We start from the raw sequence: 16,699 nt of genomic DNA on the forward strand, positions 1-16,699 counted from the left end.
CATCCTATGACCCTATAGCCCCTTTCCAAAGATGTTTGGGCAGTTTTCTGGCCGCTCATTTGGGGCAGAGGTGGGGCCAGGCACCAACAGTGTGCCCATCTGGGTTTTGACTCCCAGGTTTTCTCGTATCTCCCCCGTGCCCAATGTCAGTATCTGAATCAATAAAGTCACAGCTTTGCCAGAGACCCTTCTGCTCAGAACCCCAGGGTGGCAGAGACCACAGCTCAATGGAGTCAAGGCCAACACTGCAAACCCCAAGGCACTGCCTGGTCCAGACTCCCCCTCACACACCCAGGGCCAGCTACTTTTCCGGGTCTGTCTTCTGGGATCCCCAGGATTACTTCCTGCTCCTAGCTTCCCTCACACCAGGGGGCGCAGTAGAGCAATCAGCACTCACTCCCCATCCCACTTCATACCCGAGCCTTCAGTCTCATAGACAGTTTTGTGCCAGACCCAAATGGCACTAGTGGCCACGAGGACTCTGGTGTGGTATAGACCTGGGAGTTACCCAGCTGCTCTACCAACCAACATCTACACACTCAGTTAAGAACAGAGGATTCCCCAGACTCAGCACAGAGCATTTTAGGTTTATTAAATAAAAATTATAATTTATACAAGACTTTGTATCTAAACAAGGTTTTCTTTTTTTAAAAAAAAAAAGTGACAGAGGATTTTTTTTCCTATCAGTTCTTTATAGAATATGATCCTTTTGTAGAACAAAAGTTACACCAGCAACAATTATGTACAGATCCAAAACAGACTCAAGCTTCACACATACAAAATTGAACATTCTAGGTCAGTGATTAGTGAGCAATTAAACACCTGCCCAGATCACACAATCCAGTACAAACCCCAGTGTCTCTCTGTATGGATGCTTAGAAGCTACATAGGCCCCTGGCCCAGCCCTGACCCCCTAAGCTCTACTCGAAGATCTGCCGGTGGCTAATGATAGAACTTGGGGCCACCACCACCTCCCTGACCCATTGCCCTGGCCCATGGTCAGTCTTCATCTCTCTTTCCCAAAGAAAAAGACTCAAACTAAACCACGAATTCCACCCCGAAAGCCTATACTGCTTAAGGCCTCTCTGTAGCACACCAGGGTGGCAACACTCATCAACCCGGGCACCGCCAGGGTCCATGAAGTGTTAGCCACCATGTGTGGCTATCACCCATGAAGCCATCCTCACGGACAGGTCAGAGGCCATGTTGCCTTCCCTCTGGCACGTTGGGGTGCTCCTTTTCTGATTCCGTGCTCTTCATAGCACAAGCATATTCCAGGGGCCCAAGCCACGGCCCTGGGTGGAGGGTCCCGCCTCCCTGTCCAGACTCCTCTATGTACCTGGAGCTGTGTGGCCTTTGCTACGCATCTGGAGTGGTATGTGTGCTTGATCTGGTTGCCTGGCAAGCCCTTCCCACCCCCAGTGTGTGGCCTGAAGTCCCCTGGGAATGAGGTGTCATGAGCCCAAGCCACCGGGCCTCACACCTACGCCGGCAAACGAGCGTTGGAGCAAAGGTAAAAATTACATTTGAAAAATGGTACAAAAATAAGAAAGACAGCTTTGCTCTCTGTAAAAAATATAATCTTCTGTTTCTTCAAAAAAAGCGATCTCAGTGACATCTGAAGGACTCGGGACAAGCTGAAGGAGACGAGAGTGGCCCACCTGGGAGATTCACAGGTGGCGTCCTGGTTGCCCCCCTCAGAGGCCCAGGCCTGCAAGATCGCCCACCTGTGAAGTCTCCACCTTTGTCGGGGCAGGGAGCATGGGTAGGATGGGATGTGCCTTACCCCTGCAGAGCGTGCAGTAAGAGACAATACTGTTAGATGTTAGAGGACAGGGCAACTCCGGCCCCTAACCTCTAGGCTCTGCCCACAGCTGTCTGCTGTGGCCCAGGGCCCTCCCATAACTCCCGAGAGCCCCTCGGGACAGCTCCTTGAACCCATCAGGTTACCCAGAGTGACTGCAGCCTGGAGGCCAAACGCCAGCCAGATGACCATGGAGTCTCTCACTTAACAGCAGGGTGGAGAATGCCCGCCCCCGAAACCTTCCAAAGAGCCAAGTGTTAAAAAGGTGTGCTTTTGCTGACACGCCAGTCTGGGCCCTCACAGGACACCAACCACTGGCCTGACCTCTTAGCTGGAGTGTCAGGCCGAGACGAGCTGGACGAGTGATAGCTCATGCCCAGACACTGATGGAGGGGCAGGTACCCCCAAAACACCAAGCCCTAAGAGGCCCTACCCACAGCCTCGGAGTGCCCACAGCAGGTCCAACGTGGAAGGAGGGTCTGAGGGCTGGGTGAGATGACTGGCCATTTCTTCACTGGAGAGGGGCCTCCCCACCATTCTCTCCATCTTACCACCCCTGCAGGAAGGGGTCACAACCATTCCCAGCTATGGCTTTGGTGGAAAAAGCCTCTGAAGAACAGGGGTCATAAGACCAAGGAGCCTCTCAGGATGGCAGGGGCTGGGTCTGCACCCAGGCTGGGAAGGAGAGTGAGGGGCTGTGCTTAGCAGGGCCTAAGGACCAGTGTCTTGTGTGCCATCCTTCAGACGGGTTAAGAGGATCCTCTGCCCACCTGTGTCCACAGGTGATCACGAAGGTGCTTCATGCGCTCGGCACGGGCCAGCCCAGCACCGTTCCATGTGAGTTCCAGCCCTTCTGGTCTGCAGAGCCTAGGCCAATATAACCAGCCACAGTCCAGGAGAATTATTGCCGAAGACCGCGAGGACGTCCACTCCTCCAGCCAGCGGTTGGAAAGGATTCCAGCAACACCCCAGAGTCAATACTAGCTGTCACCACCAGAGGCCGCTGCAGATGTGATTTTCATATACTGGCTGAAAATGGTCTCAAAGGCTTCATCTCTGTGCACCATGGCACCAAACACCAGGGGCTGGTGGAGAAGAAATGGATTGTGGGAGGATGTGTGCTTCATAGCCAGGCTGGGGGGCTACTATGGCCCCTATCAGACAAGGGCAGCAGCTTGGCAGGGTGTAGACAGCCTGGCAGATGGCCAGATACTCTTTTCACCCAGAGGACTCTAGCCCGAGGACCCAGCCTTTTCTCCTTGAATGGCTGCAGGATCCGTTCCCTCTGGGCCTCCTGTAACTGTATGGCGCCCACCCAAGCTAAGCTTTCTGGACCTTGTGTCCATGGAGTAGGGTCCTGTGTTGAGGGAGAGAAGAGAGCTTCCCCTCAAGCTGAAACCACATCCCAGGGAGGCTCACTCCGGTCCCCTGGCCAGGGGTAGGGGTTGGGGGGGGGGAACGGGACTGTCACCTGCCGGGTACTTACTTTCTGGGTTGATGGTGTAGAAACGGCAATTCCCATGCCTGAGCCAGGGAGGACGGACAAGACTTTGTACTGAAATGAAAGAGTACAACCATTGCGACCGGGCCACCAGCTTCTCCTAAGGACAGGGGTGACGCTAGTCCCCACTCGTCCAGGACACTCTCCTCCTCCAGGATACACTCCTACAGGTCAGGTACAAGGACACCAAACCTGCAGAGGCAGGCCTAGGACACCCCAGCAACAGGAGGTAAAAGGCTGTGCCTTCTGATTTTTGTGGTGCCCTCCCCGCAATTCGGGGTGTGGCTGATAGTCTGTGTAAGGTCACCTGTCAGCATGGCTGGTCCCTAAGGATAGGCTAGGACGATCTTGGCCCTGGCCTGACTGTGTGCCTTCTGGTTACCTGACTGTAACCTCGGGGAGTAAGTAGATAGCCATGGGCTGAGCCAAGGCAAGAGAGGGACCCTGTCTAGTACTAGGACCATTCTTGACTACTGCCAGCTTGGACCCAGGCTACTTCGTTGGGGAAGCTGGCTGGTCCCATGCTCAACATTCCTCTGAACCTTCAGTCTTCTTCTGCTCCACCCCCGAGCCCTCCAGACACTGTGCACTCTACAAACCAACCCCCTGGGGAAACCGCTAAGCCTCACTCCACGCGTACAAATGCATGTAAGTGCCTGTGGCAAAGCCCTAACATTTCTTGGGGCGGAGATCGTCTCAGACCCAGGCAGAAGGTCTGATTCTCTTTTCACAGCAAGGGCTGGGATGTAGCTCAGCTGATAGCTTGCTTGCTTAACATGTACGAAGCCCTGGGTTTGATTCCCAGCAGTGTACACAAAAACAAACGAACAACAACAACAACAACAAATCCAAGACAAGCAAACAAACAAAAAACTGACTTCAGGGTTAGCCTGGACTACATGAGATCCGAGAAGCAGGGTTGGGGCCGCGGGGGTGTGAGTCCAACATGTCAGGCAGACGTCGCTCTCACTCCTTTCTGCATGTATCATACTGACTGGGCCAGGTGGTGATTCCCAGGGACATGGGAGAAGTGAGACTGCACTGTGGCCCAAGGTACTTAACTATCTCAGAAGGAGATCACACCTCCCCCAACCCTGGGCTCATCCCCACAAACCTCTCCATCTCTGTGACCTACTGACTCCCCAGGCTGTGAGCGAGGCGGGTTGGGCGGGCACCCACCTTCTGGATGTCTGTGATGTCCATCAGTTTGATCACCTTGTTCCTCTTTGATGACCCAGACTTGGAGCTCTCGAAGCACAGGTAACTAGATGGGGAGGAAATACAGAGGTGTGGGGAGGCTGCTGGGCCAGAGGGGCTCCTGCTAAGTAGGGTCCTCCCCAACAGCCTCCACAGCCCCCGTGGATGGTCGGTGACCCACCACGCTCAGCACCTGGAAGAAACCGAACTTCTCTGTGCTCCAGCTAGGCCTTTCTGCTAACGGGAGTGGCAGGGAGGTGTCCTGAGGCCCCACCAGGCTTTCCTGGGCAGACTCCTTTGACAGGGTGAACAGGTAGGGACCTGGGGCTATGACTATTGCTGCAGGTGTGGGGGACAGGATGGGAAAGGGTCCCATGAGGATGGCCATTTATATACCCTACCCCTGTTGTAGCCCTCCCTCAGATCTCACAAGGTGCTGAGGCATAGCGTGGACAAAGTGCTTTATAGTCCCATGGAGTGGAGAAAGGCCAAAGCTACCGTTAGCTTAGCCTCAGACAGCAAGCCACATGGACTGGACCCTCAAAGGTCACTATAAAGCCCACTTTCTGAGAGATTCTACCCCTTGTCCATCTGAATAGCCACGAACCCCACACGAGCATCCCAAATGAGAGAATTCATGAGCCCAAGGGAGGGCGGGGCTGGCCAGGGAATGGAGTTAGGAAGTCCAGAGAGCTAGGCAGAGTGTGGAACAGAGGTTGGGCCGGAGCAATGCAGAACCTGCTTGCTGGACCTGGGCGTGTGTCTGGGACCTGGGGAAGACCCTCTCCCACTTCCTCCCCGACAGTCGTGCTTGGGCCCGTGGCATCACTCACTTCTCTGTCACATACAGAACCCCGTTCCTGATGTAGTCCGTGGGCATCTTCCGGTCTCGGTTAATGAGGCAGCAGCGCCAGCCATTCTCGCACACTGAGAGAGGAAACAGACCTGGGATTTCCTTCCTCTGGGAATACCTGGGCCTTGACCTAGGCTGGTCCTGGCAGCACCAACTTGTTAAAGATGTAACCACATCCACGAGGGACCAGCAGAGCAGGTCCAAGTGTGGGCTGATGGGGACATAGTGTTCACCCGGCACAGGCCAGCCCTGGTTCCATCCCAGCACCAGGAATACACACAGAGTCCACGGAAGGGGTGGGGAGGGAGGCCTGTTAGGAGTGAGGTTGCCTAGTGTCAGGGCGAGGGGGGCTTTCCTCTGACGGTAACCAAACCAAGCTGCAGTCCTTACTGACTTATGGCAGCTTTCCCTACACCAAACCTGCAGCACAGGAGGAGACTCCGCATCTCAGGCACTTACTGGACACCCTTCCAGAAGGCTGACTGGACAACCCAGTCTTGAGGTATCTGTGACAGGTTGCACACTCAAGCCAAAGTGTCAGGGCCCGCTTGGGCTGGGATCAGGTTGGTACCTTGATGCTAATGATATGAGAATTCCCAGCAAGTGGGCAGGCAGGGCTGAGCCCCACTCTCTGGGGATTCAGGAGGCTCACCTGAATCTACACTGAAAACACAGTTCAGGGACTATGATGTCAACGCCTCCTCCTGATCCCTGGAACAACCCACGACCCCACATTCTTATGTCACCTCTCCTGCGAAGTAAGTCTGGGCCTTTTCTTCAGCCTGTCCTGGAGGCAGGGTCATTCCTCCTGTGTGGGCTGAGACCCTGCCCTAGTCTTCCCTCTACTCCATGACGGGCTGGGTCAAGGGCTCATCGCATGCTTACCTGCTAGTGGGCGCTCGTTTTCAGTCAAGTTGAAGATTTCGTGGAAGTTTCCCTTCTTGGTGCTGTGAAAGCGTCCAGCATCTTCGTCCTTACTCAGACCAGCTGGAGCACTGGAGACGTAGCTCCGTGATGAGGCTGTCTGCAGCTGCCAACAGCACACAGTCCTGGTCAGGCTCTGGCGAGAGGCAGCTGGACCTGCTGCTGGTACGGGACACACTGGCCTGCCTGCCTGCCTATACCAGCTGCAAACTGACAGATAGGCTCTACCCCCTCTGAAAAAAGTAGGGTGTAGCTCCCACAGGCCCTTTTCAGTTGCTGCATTGGATAGATTCCGCTTGCTACCTGGGCTACATGAGCTACTTCTCCCCCCCTCCCCCCCCCCCAGGGACGCGCACAGTGCTGGAACCAAGCCTGGGCTCCAGCACACACAAGGACACGGCTGCCCGGCATGGATTCTGCACTCGGGCAGTTAAAATTGACATTTCACAAGTCAACTGGCCACACAAGTCTAGAAAATCGATCACGGCATGGCAATGTCATAGCATTAGCTCACAGCAGGCCCAAGGGGGCTTCCACACGGACACAGTACCTTGTCATGCCCTGACAGCTGGCCAGAAAGGAGACAACAAGCATACATGTGACCGTCGCAAAAGAAGAAGGGAGGGTAGGTGTGATGTGAACTTGTAAGTGCAAAGAGCTGAACACAGTTCAGCACAGACACATGAGGCCTGTGGGACACAGTGGGTAGCCTCCACCAGGATGTATCAGCCATGTCCTCGCTTATGATATGTGGTCTTGAGCCCTAGGAAGTCCCTGTCCCAGTCAGTCCAGGGCTAACATGAGCTCTTGATTTGTCTCCCAAGGCCAAGCTGTGTCCTGGGTGACCCTCTACTTGTTGGAAAAGACCCAGCGGTGCTTCTCCAGGCCTGGCTACTCCGACTTATGGCTGCTCTCAGCTTCCCAACAGTTTCTGCTATCCTGGGCCCCAGAATGTGACCATACCAACCCAACTCAGTGTTTCACTCTTTAAAAAAAGCAGCGGGTCTCTGGGGCACCCCCTCCTGAGAGAACACGCGTATGGAGACTCAAATGTAACTTCTTACACATCCCCGAGAGCACTGCTGGGCCTGAGCACCTCACGGAGCTAAGACCCTGAGGAGAACACACTGGCCCGCTCCTCCCAGGGCTGGCTGTCCCTGAGGTAGACAGTGGAGTGGTCACAGGGGGAAACCTTAGGTGCTTTCCACTGTCTATCTCAAAGGCCGCTAAGATCTGGAAAACACCAGGCTCCTGGTGAGCAGATGCAGAACCAGAGGTCAGGGTCCATCAGCTTGCACCCTCCTCAGGGCAGTGGGGGTTGGGGGGGGACTCACCCTGCGTGACACAGTGGCACCAGCACGCTCTTTGAGCTGAGGGTCAGTGGGCAGGCTCCTCCAGATGATATAGGGGGTGTCGTACTTGGCTCGAAGTCTTGGGCAGCGTTTGAAGATGAAGTCAATTAAGAAAAACTTGATGCCGGCGTAGAGGCCTGAGGAGAGAGCAAGGGATACATCCATGCAGACAAAGGGCGGGCACTCTGGCCCATCCTACCCCCCACCCCCATCTTGTGTGCCACTTCCTCTAACCATTTCCCAGGATGGTGGCCGCTTTTTTTTTTTTTTCCCTTACCAACAGCAAGCCCCACCAGGCGGTAGGGGAAGAAGCAAGAAGCCAGAAAGGCGGCCCACAGGGCAACATAGAGCTTCTGCGTGGTCTCAGGTTGCACCCACATGAACAAGCTGGAAGGAAGATGGAGGTCAGGTGGGGCGGTGCACACCACCCTCGCTGCAGGGACAGCCACTTACTTCTTGATCTTTTCCAGGATGTCGGCCATCTTGCCAAAGAGATTCTGCAAGAAGAAGAAACTGACATGACCACAAGGTCGAGGGCCTGCCAGTCACACAGACACACCCAGAAGGCACCAGGGAAATGCACAGCCCAAGGTCACCAGAGCCCGGTGGCCCTACTCCTCCACTCCCGGGTCTGAGTTGTTTGTCTGGTCTAAAGCTAAGCTCCCTGGATGTAATGAAGAGGGCAGGTGATGTTCAACTCTGAGCATCCGGGGATGCTCAGCCCTGAATCCTTGGGGTGCTTAGCCCTGGTGGTGAAGGGCTCTGTCCACATAAGGCCAGAGATTGATCAGGACGCCATGTATCCCTGCCACCTCATCAGAGTGAAGATGGACTAGAAGAGGTTTGTCAACCCACAGCAGACCTGGAAGGCCTCTGGATGAGGGTTCCTCCCTCCCAGGGTACTGGGCGAGCTCAGAGGTGGTACCTGTGCTTTCTGGGCCACATCCAGCACCAGCTGGAACTTCTCAGACACAGTCAGATCTTCCTTTGCGGGTTCCTTCAGTCAAAGGGGAGAGAGAATTTTCCACTGAAATTTAACAGTTCAGAGAAATTACTGACAACACGGCATGAAGACTCCCAGCCCCGGGGATCTGTGGGTCCCTGCTGTCTGATACAGCTGGGGGACTGGGTGCAAGCGCATCTGCTGGGCACAGGGTAGAGTCTCTCCTTGGGCCTGCTGCCCTGCCCCAGTGCAGGGGGTAGACAGGCTGTGGGGCCCCACAGGGTGAGCATACACGGTGCTGGGCAAAGGCTCTGACTCACCCTCCCAGCTCATTGCAGTGGTATATCCTGTCAAAACCGACCCCCATTCACTCCTTGACAGACAGGGTAACTGAGGCCAGGCCCATTTGAGTTCATATGACTCTTGCTTCAGTAAGAATCTCCTAAGGGCCCCCCCAGTCCTAGGACTGGGCAAGACACTGGACTGCCTTATTGGAGACTGCCCAACCCCTAGGCACTCCACGGAATATTAAGTATGCCTACAGGCATTGTGGCCTCCCGCTGTCCCACAGGCTCAGCTGTCCCTTTAGACTCTAGAGCAGAGGTTCTCAGCCTGGGCATCATGAGCCCTTTGGGAGTTGAATGACCCTTTTGAGGGTGTTATTTACAAGCCAGTCAGGGGCTAGACAGAGGAGGTCCAGGATAAAGCCAGGACCACTTGTCTGGCATCCTGTTTGCCTCCCTATCTACTAGCTATATGGGGGCTATAATAATTCCCTTCTTGCCCCTACATCAATCCCAGGTAGAAAAGGTCAGCCAGGACAGATGGGCGGGGCAATCTGCTTCTAGACGTCAAAGATTGATCTGGCTAAGTGTCTGAGTGGGTAGCCTCCTGGAGCTCAGGGCTGGCATGCCTGGCACCTGGCAGGGCAGGATGCTTACGTGGATTCCCCATGATGCGGCCCCAGGTTATAAGTTCTGACTGGTTAAGACAGAGGGACAGACTGCCCTGCCCCAGGACTCACCACAGCTTCAGACACTTCTGGCACAATGCTCCATTGTATCCGCCAGCCCCTGAAAAGCAGGAGCCACCACAACCGTGAGAACAATGTCACCTTTGGGGGGACGACACTGAGCTACCAGTGAGTTGCCAGCTAGAGTAGGGGCCATCTGCTCCTTCAGGGATGAACACACAGGAGAGACCCCAGAGGCTGGGCTGCTCGGCTCTGAGATCTCACTGGCCACCCCATGCTGGTTTCTCCTCTGCTGGCGCCTGTGCAGTAGTAGCCTTTGTGGGTACGGAGAAGCCCAACACTGCCTGTTTGATCTTACCATGCCTACTGACTGGTCTGTTAATAAAGTTTTATTGACATCAGCAATGAATGCCTCTTAGCGGATTGATGGTGATTAGGGGCCGTGGACTAATGGGGACTTAAGACCCCTTCAGAGGCATTTCAGCGTTTCCTACAAAAATCATTTTCAAGTCAATTCCTGAGACAGGCACAGAAGTGGATAGCGAAGACTGTCTGGTATGTGGACTTGTCGTCTTCTCAGGGGCTGAGAGGAAATCTGGAGTCAAGGACTCTACCTTAAGCCAAGGCAAAAGGCTAATGTTCACTGCTAGGAGCAACCACAGGGAAAGCCCAACCCAGGAGACGCGGCTTCTCCAGATAGGGATGTTCAGTGGGGACACAGAGTGACAGTGGGAGCGGCCTCAGCCTTGGAATGAAGCGCCTCCATGGAGGTGTGCGTGTGCGTGTGGTTAACACTGAATTCTAACCTTGCCTGCTCAACGCTTCCTTCTTATAACCAACAACCATCGGGCATTTGTGGGGGTGCAGCGCCCTGTAGTTTTGCCCACCCACCCCAGGGTTGGGGAGAACTTCCTGCCAAACATGCAACACCCCAGGGAGGCGGTTGGGGTTGTACCGAAGCTAAGCCACCCACTGCCTGTCCCCTAAGGTCTCCAGAGCCTCTCAGAGGACCACCCACAAAAATGACTGCATGGCATAACTTGTGTCACAACAGTATGGAGAAGCAGTCCACCCAGCATGGCCATGTGTAATGCAGCCATGCAAGAGCCCAGGTCACCTACCTAGCGATGAGGTAATTGAGGGACAACCTCAGAATTGCTAGGAACAGGAACATGGGGATGGCCCAGCCGTGCCACACAGCATTCATGTATACCTGAGGGTGAGATGTGAGGAGCGTGGTTAGGGATGTGTTGGAAGGTGAGGGATGTGCAAACAGCGCTCTGGTACACGCTGTGTTCCTGCCTGCTTCCTCCCAGCAATAAGGGAGACGAGGCCCTGCTCAACTAACGTCCAGGGAGCCGGGACATGTGGGATGGGGCAGTTGGGAAGGCTGATTCCGGTTTAAGAGAGAACTTTACTCAGGCAGGCAACTGACAGGGATGCTGCTCTGTATGAGGTGGGGCCCCAGGAAGAGGTCTTGCTCGTCCCCAGCATCACTCCCATGCCTGGGTTCTGCCAGCTGATGAGGATGCTCACCATTGCACACACCCATACTGCTGACAGAGGGACTGAAGCTGATCACGCCTAGAGCCCAAAGAATTGTCTGGGGGCTGCCCTCTAGGGGTCTCACGGGGAAGACTGGACCAGGCGTCCCACTGGCCCGACCCAGCCTGGGAGAACACTCACCGTGAAGGCGATGGCGGAGGTGTAGATGGAGTACCAGTCAGATAAGGCAGACAGGTTCTTCACGAAGTTAGTGACAGGCTTGGCACCACGCTCTGGGGACAGAACAGACAGCGCACAGTCAGCACAGTGCTGGCCTGCCTTGTAGCACACAAGCAAGCGGGGTCAGGTGGGCCCCCGAGGTAGACGCAAAGTCAGCTCACTGGTTGCACTGGGTGCGAGACCCAACCCCCTGAGGCCCCTGCTGCCAGTGTCCCTCCTAACTACTGACTGCGGTCCCCATAGGGAGATGCCACCTGCCCCCAGCACAGCCCACAAGTAGCAGGAGATGGGGAAGGGAAGAAACAGTGAGGACAGCTGCCTTCTGCACTCTGAGGGGCTGAAGGAATATCAGAGGACAGAGCCGTATTTCATCCTGAATCAGTGGTCCTCGAACTGTGGTGGGAAACACTTTGGGGGTGGGGTCGAATGGCCCTTTCCTAGGGGTCACCTAAGACCATCCGAAAGCACAGATACTTATGATTCATAGCAGTAGTAAGAGTTACAGTTATGAAGTAGCAACAAAGATAATCTTATGGTTGGGGGTCGCCACAACATGAGGAACTGGATTAAAGGGTCACAGCCGCAGGAGGACCACTGAGAACCATTGCTGTAAATTCTAAGTTGATCAGAGCAGGCTCAACACTCGGTTGGCCCTGAAGGTGGTGTGTCCCAGGCACACAACACCACAAGCTTTTGTCTCAGGGAGGATGGGGGAGGAGTTGCCCTTAAATGCTTTTCTAGAGAGTTCTATTCAGCTCACAATCATAGAGGCTACCCTCTCCCCTCCCCTCTCCCCCCTCCCCTTTCCCCCTGCCTACTCCTCTTTCCCTCTCTTCTCCCTCTCCCCTCCCTCTCTCCTTCTACCCCTCTCCCTCTCTTCTTCCCCTTTCTCTGTCTCCTTCTCCTCCCCCTCCTCTTCCCCCGTCCCTCCCCTCTTCCCTTCTCTTCTCCCCCTCTCCCTCTCTTCCTCCCCTCTCTCTTCTCTTCCTTCCCCTCCTCCTCCCTGTCCTCTTCCCCCTCCCTTCCTCTCCTTCTACCCCTCCCCCCTTCCTTCTGTCCTCCCGATCTCCTCCTTCCTCTCTCCCCTCCCCCTCTCCTCCTTCTCCCCACCTCCTCCTCCCTCATGCCAAGACCCACAGTACTTACTCAGTCTTCTCATGTTTTCAGTTAACCTGAGAGAGAGAGAGAGAGAGAGAGAGAGAGAGAGAGAAAGAGAGAGAGAGAGAGAGAGAGAGTCTCAGTGTGAAATCACCAACAGCTCAGCATGCCACTCTGAGAAAACACCACTACTAACTAGTATGAGGGCAGCAAGGAGGACATCCAAGTGCCTGGGACCCTCAGGAGCCTGGAGACAATGCACAGTGACCAGAGCACAGTGCTGAGTGCCCTTGGGTACCCTTGCAGCTCAGGAGGCACCTTGATGGTCTGGCTCTCTAGAGCCCCTGGGGCCCATGGGAACGTCTGCTTAAGGGGAGCCTCTAAGGACCCAGTTCATGAACCGTCAAGTGATCCGACCCCCACAATGGACACCGGGCACACACAACCCTCACGTGACTTTTGTCACAAAGCACAAGTCAGTCAACGTGGGTGTGACATGATTCTACTTTCCCAGGAGCCCCTCCCAGGAGGTGGCGCAGAAACATAGGCACAGGGGTCTTTAGGAGCTTGTGGCAGTCCCTTCCACAGGATAGCAAGACTGACTGGCCCACTGATGCTTAGTGCGGGGCCCTGGTCCTAGCGTGGAGACCCTTGGTCTTGGTGAGGCGCCCCTACCTGCGGGCGCTGAGGGGTTCCTCTGTCTCTACTGTGTTCTCCTCTGGCTGGAAGCGGAAGTCCTCGATGTATTCCCCAAACCTCTCATAGAACCACTTCTGTACACGGGAGGCCAAGCCCTGGCTGCGGCGCTCTGTGGGGAGGAGCAGACATCAGAGAGGGGGTCCTGCAGGGTCTACACAGCCCCTCCTGAGGTGGGATGGAGAGGTAGGGCAGGCATGGGGCCTCACAGAAAATGTCAGTCTGGGTGGGGATAAGGGAAAGGTTTATAGGAGCGAAGGCTCCACTCCGGAGCGAGGTGTGAAGGGCCCAGCCAGAGGAGCCTGTGAAGGAAGGCCTTAGCTCCCTGAAGACACTAGGTTCAAACCAACAGATGCAGGCCATAGCCACCCAGCCACGGAGACCCTCCAAAGCATGATGTTTCCAGCCTCACACTTGACTGCAAGCAATCTCCAGACCTCAAATTCCCAGCAGCCTTGGGCTTATGTCCAGGTCGTGTCTGACCATGGGAAGAGGCTGAGGGAGTTCACCATGCCAGGTCCTGGGGTCCAGCCATTGTGTGTAGGGCACAGTGGGCTACAAGGCCCAGAGACCAAGCTGCTGGCCAAGATGAGCTCACAGAGATCAGCTGTGTCTCACAACCCAAGAGAAGGCCAGGGCTAAGGCTGCCGGGCAGTGCCCCCAGACTGCACCCTAAAGAAAACAAGATGTGGAGTTGCCTGCAGGGGGCGCTGCTCCACCATAATTTAAAAGCCTGGGACTGGCAGGCAAGCACTCAAACACCACCAGACACCTGGGCTGCCATAAACACAGATATCATGTATTAATTAAAACTTAAAGAAAACACACCAGGTGTGCTGTGGAGCCAGGGAGAGTGGACAATAGTCAATGTAAACAAAGTTGAGGGACATGGGTCACTAGAGTGGAGGCTAGGGGGTATGGGAGAAGGTAGGTGGGCTGAGATATGTGTCTTCTGGGGCTACCCAGACAGCCTGCAGGCCTATCTGGCTCTATTACCATCACCAAGGTTTGCAGGTGGATCCAGGTAGGCACAGAAGCTTGTATGGGAGCCAAAGGCCGTCTAAAGGCCAGGCAAAAGACTGGCCAGCCTGTGTTTCCATTGGATTATTTATGGACACTGGACACACGGTTTACTTACTGGAAAATCACCTTCCTTGTGTTTTTTTTTTTCCCCAAGCATTTAAATATATAAAAAGCTATTTAAAAGTGTAAGTCCAGGCTGGGCATGGTGTGGGACATCAGCAGTCCCAACACTGGTCAGGGAGCCTGATGCAGGAGGATCAGACTGGGTTACACAGAGAGACCTTGTCTCATGAAATCAAAATGTAAAAAAGAAAACCTGACAGGGTCTATCTATGGGTTGTGGACCCCAGCCGGATCCAGGGAACATGGCCATCTGCCTGTAGGAAGCAGGTCTTCAGCCGGTCCTGAAGTCCTGAGGCCCCTGCTTGACTTCCAAAGTGGGGGATATTTTCTGCCACACACAGAGCTAGCTTCTTAGGAAGGAAAAGGCCTGAAGCAGTGCTTCATGCTCCAAGGGGTACAGCTGAGGTCCAGGGATAGACTGAGGCAGGTGTCTGCCTGAGAGCCAGATTCCTCCATTTATCTAGGGTGTGGCAGAGCCAGGGTGCGGTCCCTCTCCTCTACCACATCCTCCCTGTCTTGGAGGGTGATCGAGGGCCACAGTGTGGAGAAGGCACACAGTCCCACACAGCCCACCACACCCGGAGACCACATAATCAAGGTAAGGTTTGTGGGTGGAGAGATGACTCAGTGGCTGGAAGTGCCAGCTAATCTTTCAGAGGACACTGGTTCGATTCCCAGCTCCCACATGGTAGCTTACAAACATCTGTAACTCCAGTTCCGAGAGATTCTATGCCCCTTCTTCCAGCCTCCATGGGCACCAGATACTTATATGGTACAGACACACATGACGGCAAAACACTCGTACGTATAAAATAAAAATATATCTTTTTTTAAAAGAGAAAAAAAATAGGCCGGGCAGTGTTAGTGCACGCCTCCCAGCACTTGGGAGGCAGAGGCAGGCACATTTCTGAGCTCAAGGCCAGCCTGGTCTACAAAGTGAGTTCCAGGACAGCCAGGACTACACAGAGAAACCCTGTCTCGAGAAACCAAAAATAAGTAAGTAAGTAAATAAATAAATAAAATTTTTAAAAAAGGCCTGACCTTGATGAGAAGACAAAGGGTCCCCAGCCGCTGTGAAGGAGCAAGGAGCTGGGTGACCCAACTTCTCAAGCCTCACTGCCACCAAGCACTAAGGGTCTTGGAGTCTTCTGTGCTGCTCCTGGCCTGGTAATCAAGATTCACAAGCTAAGGGCTCTCCATCTAAGCCTGGGAACTGGCCAGGGATCCTCCGGATGGCCCGAGGAGGCCACCTCCCAGGGGATGCAGCTGCCAGACCTGCACTGGGGCTGGCTGCCAGTGGGTGGAGTGAGGCTGGACCTGGGAGAACCTTAGGAGTGGCCTCCTCTTCTGGGCCTCTTCCTGATGCTGGCAGCCCAGAGCCAATGACCTAAGCCATAGCTTATGCCAAGCTTCCTGGCATAGGGAGGGAGAGTCTTGTGAATGGTCAGTATGCTGGACGGACACTGTCTGTGAGGGTGCAGCCAGGACCTGCAAGAAGTACACAGAGGACAGAGCTCCCTTCTCTAAAGGGCAGCTCTAGAAGCTGAAGTATGTCACAAGATGGATGTGAGCGCTAAGGCAGGAAGCAAGGGAACGAGAAAAGGTTTGTTCCCTACCTGGGAGGTTAGGGCATTCCTTGCCGTGGCCTGTCACAGTCCATTCAGTGCCCACATGGGATGACTAGTCAAGGGGAACAGATCAGTGAGTGAATGTAGCATAACCAGTGTGTGCCTTTTGGTGCCTCTCAGGAGGCCTGGCCAAACTAGACAACACGTCATGTCTGTGCACGGAAATGAGATCACCTTCGGGGTGATTTGAGCCACAGTGAGGGCACTGACCCAGTTTTGGTGGCAGGAGAGTCCCACATGGGAGAGCCCTGGCTAGGGAGAGAACCATCCCTTCCCAGGGGGCCTACCTGTGCCTGTGCCATTGCTGGCCTGGCTCTGTCCCTTTGGTGGCTGCTGAGGCTGTGCTGGCTGCTCCTCGGACCTTAAACGGGAAAAAGGCAAAGTTCATGAAGCAAACGCCTGCAGCCCTTGTGGAAGTGCACTTCGGGGGACAGGTGGGATCTGTCGGCTCCCGAAGCCCTGAAGGCCAGAGGGCTGTTGAGGACAGAGCCCAGCAAGCACCAAGGTGCTTTCCCCATGGGTGTACGGTCTATTTTTCAACAGGCAAGTGAAGTCACATAAGCAAGAGGCTCTCGCCATTCCTATTAATTTTAATAGAATTGTTGGTTTCATCCTTAAGCTCAAGGGGAAAAAATAGCTTACTAATGAGAATATCACACACCTCTCTATCCACACTAGGCCAAAGCTGGGTGATACTCCAATATGGTTATGCTGGGTTCATACCAGTCACCTCCCTGGCTCCCTGCCTCCAGCTCAGCTCATGGTCATCACAGTCTTTACCTGGCCTAACAGACTCTGCCTTCAGTTGGAGTCTTGTCTCTTTGCCTGTCACACCCTGAGGGAGCTATACACCCCAGCA

At 54.6% G+C, this 16,699-nt stretch overlaps 1 protein-coding gene across 5 annotated transcripts in view; it reads right to left on the bottom strand.

Annotated features, from left to right (window-relative positions):
* Positions 1-567: 567 nt before the first annotated feature.
* Positions 568-16,699, bottom strand: part of Gramd4 (GRAM domain containing 4) — a 77,748-nt gene continuing 61,616 nt past the window's right edge. For all 5 annotated transcript variants that reach the window (XM_021183290.3, XM_029469885.2, XM_029469884.2 and 2 more), the window contains 15 exons: positions 16,128-16,201; positions 13,046-13,178; positions 12,419-12,444; positions 11,234-11,325; positions 10,669-10,760; positions 9,599-9,647; positions 8,557-8,628; positions 8,085-8,128; positions 7,909-8,018; positions 7,614-7,768; positions 6,241-6,385; positions 5,336-5,429; positions 4,485-4,569; positions 3,291-3,359; positions 568-2,889 (listed from right to left, as the gene is read on the bottom strand). In XM_021183290.3, the coding sequence (XP_021038949.1) occupies positions 2,785-2,889; positions 3,291-3,359; positions 4,485-4,569; positions 5,336-5,429; positions 6,241-6,385; positions 7,614-7,768; positions 7,909-8,018; positions 8,085-8,128; positions 8,557-8,628; positions 9,599-9,647; positions 10,669-10,760; positions 11,234-11,325; positions 12,419-12,444; positions 13,046-13,178; positions 16,128-16,201 (1,345 nt within the window). In that variant the 3' untranslated portion in view covers positions 568-2,784. The remainder of the gene's footprint in view (positions 2,890-3,290; positions 3,360-4,484; positions 4,570-5,335; positions 5,430-6,240; positions 6,386-7,613; positions 7,769-7,908; positions 8,019-8,084; positions 8,129-8,556; positions 8,629-9,598; positions 9,648-10,668; positions 10,761-11,233; positions 11,326-12,418; positions 12,445-13,045; positions 13,179-16,127; positions 16,202-16,699) is intronic.

The sequence above is a fragment of the Mus caroli genome, unplaced genomic scaffold (genome assembly GCF_978045245.1).
Source record: "Mus caroli unplaced genomic scaffold, Mus_caroli_1 scaffold_16, whole genome shotgun sequence".
NCBI classification, from domain to species: Eukaryota; Metazoa; Chordata; class Mammalia; order Rodentia; family Muridae; genus Mus; species Mus caroli.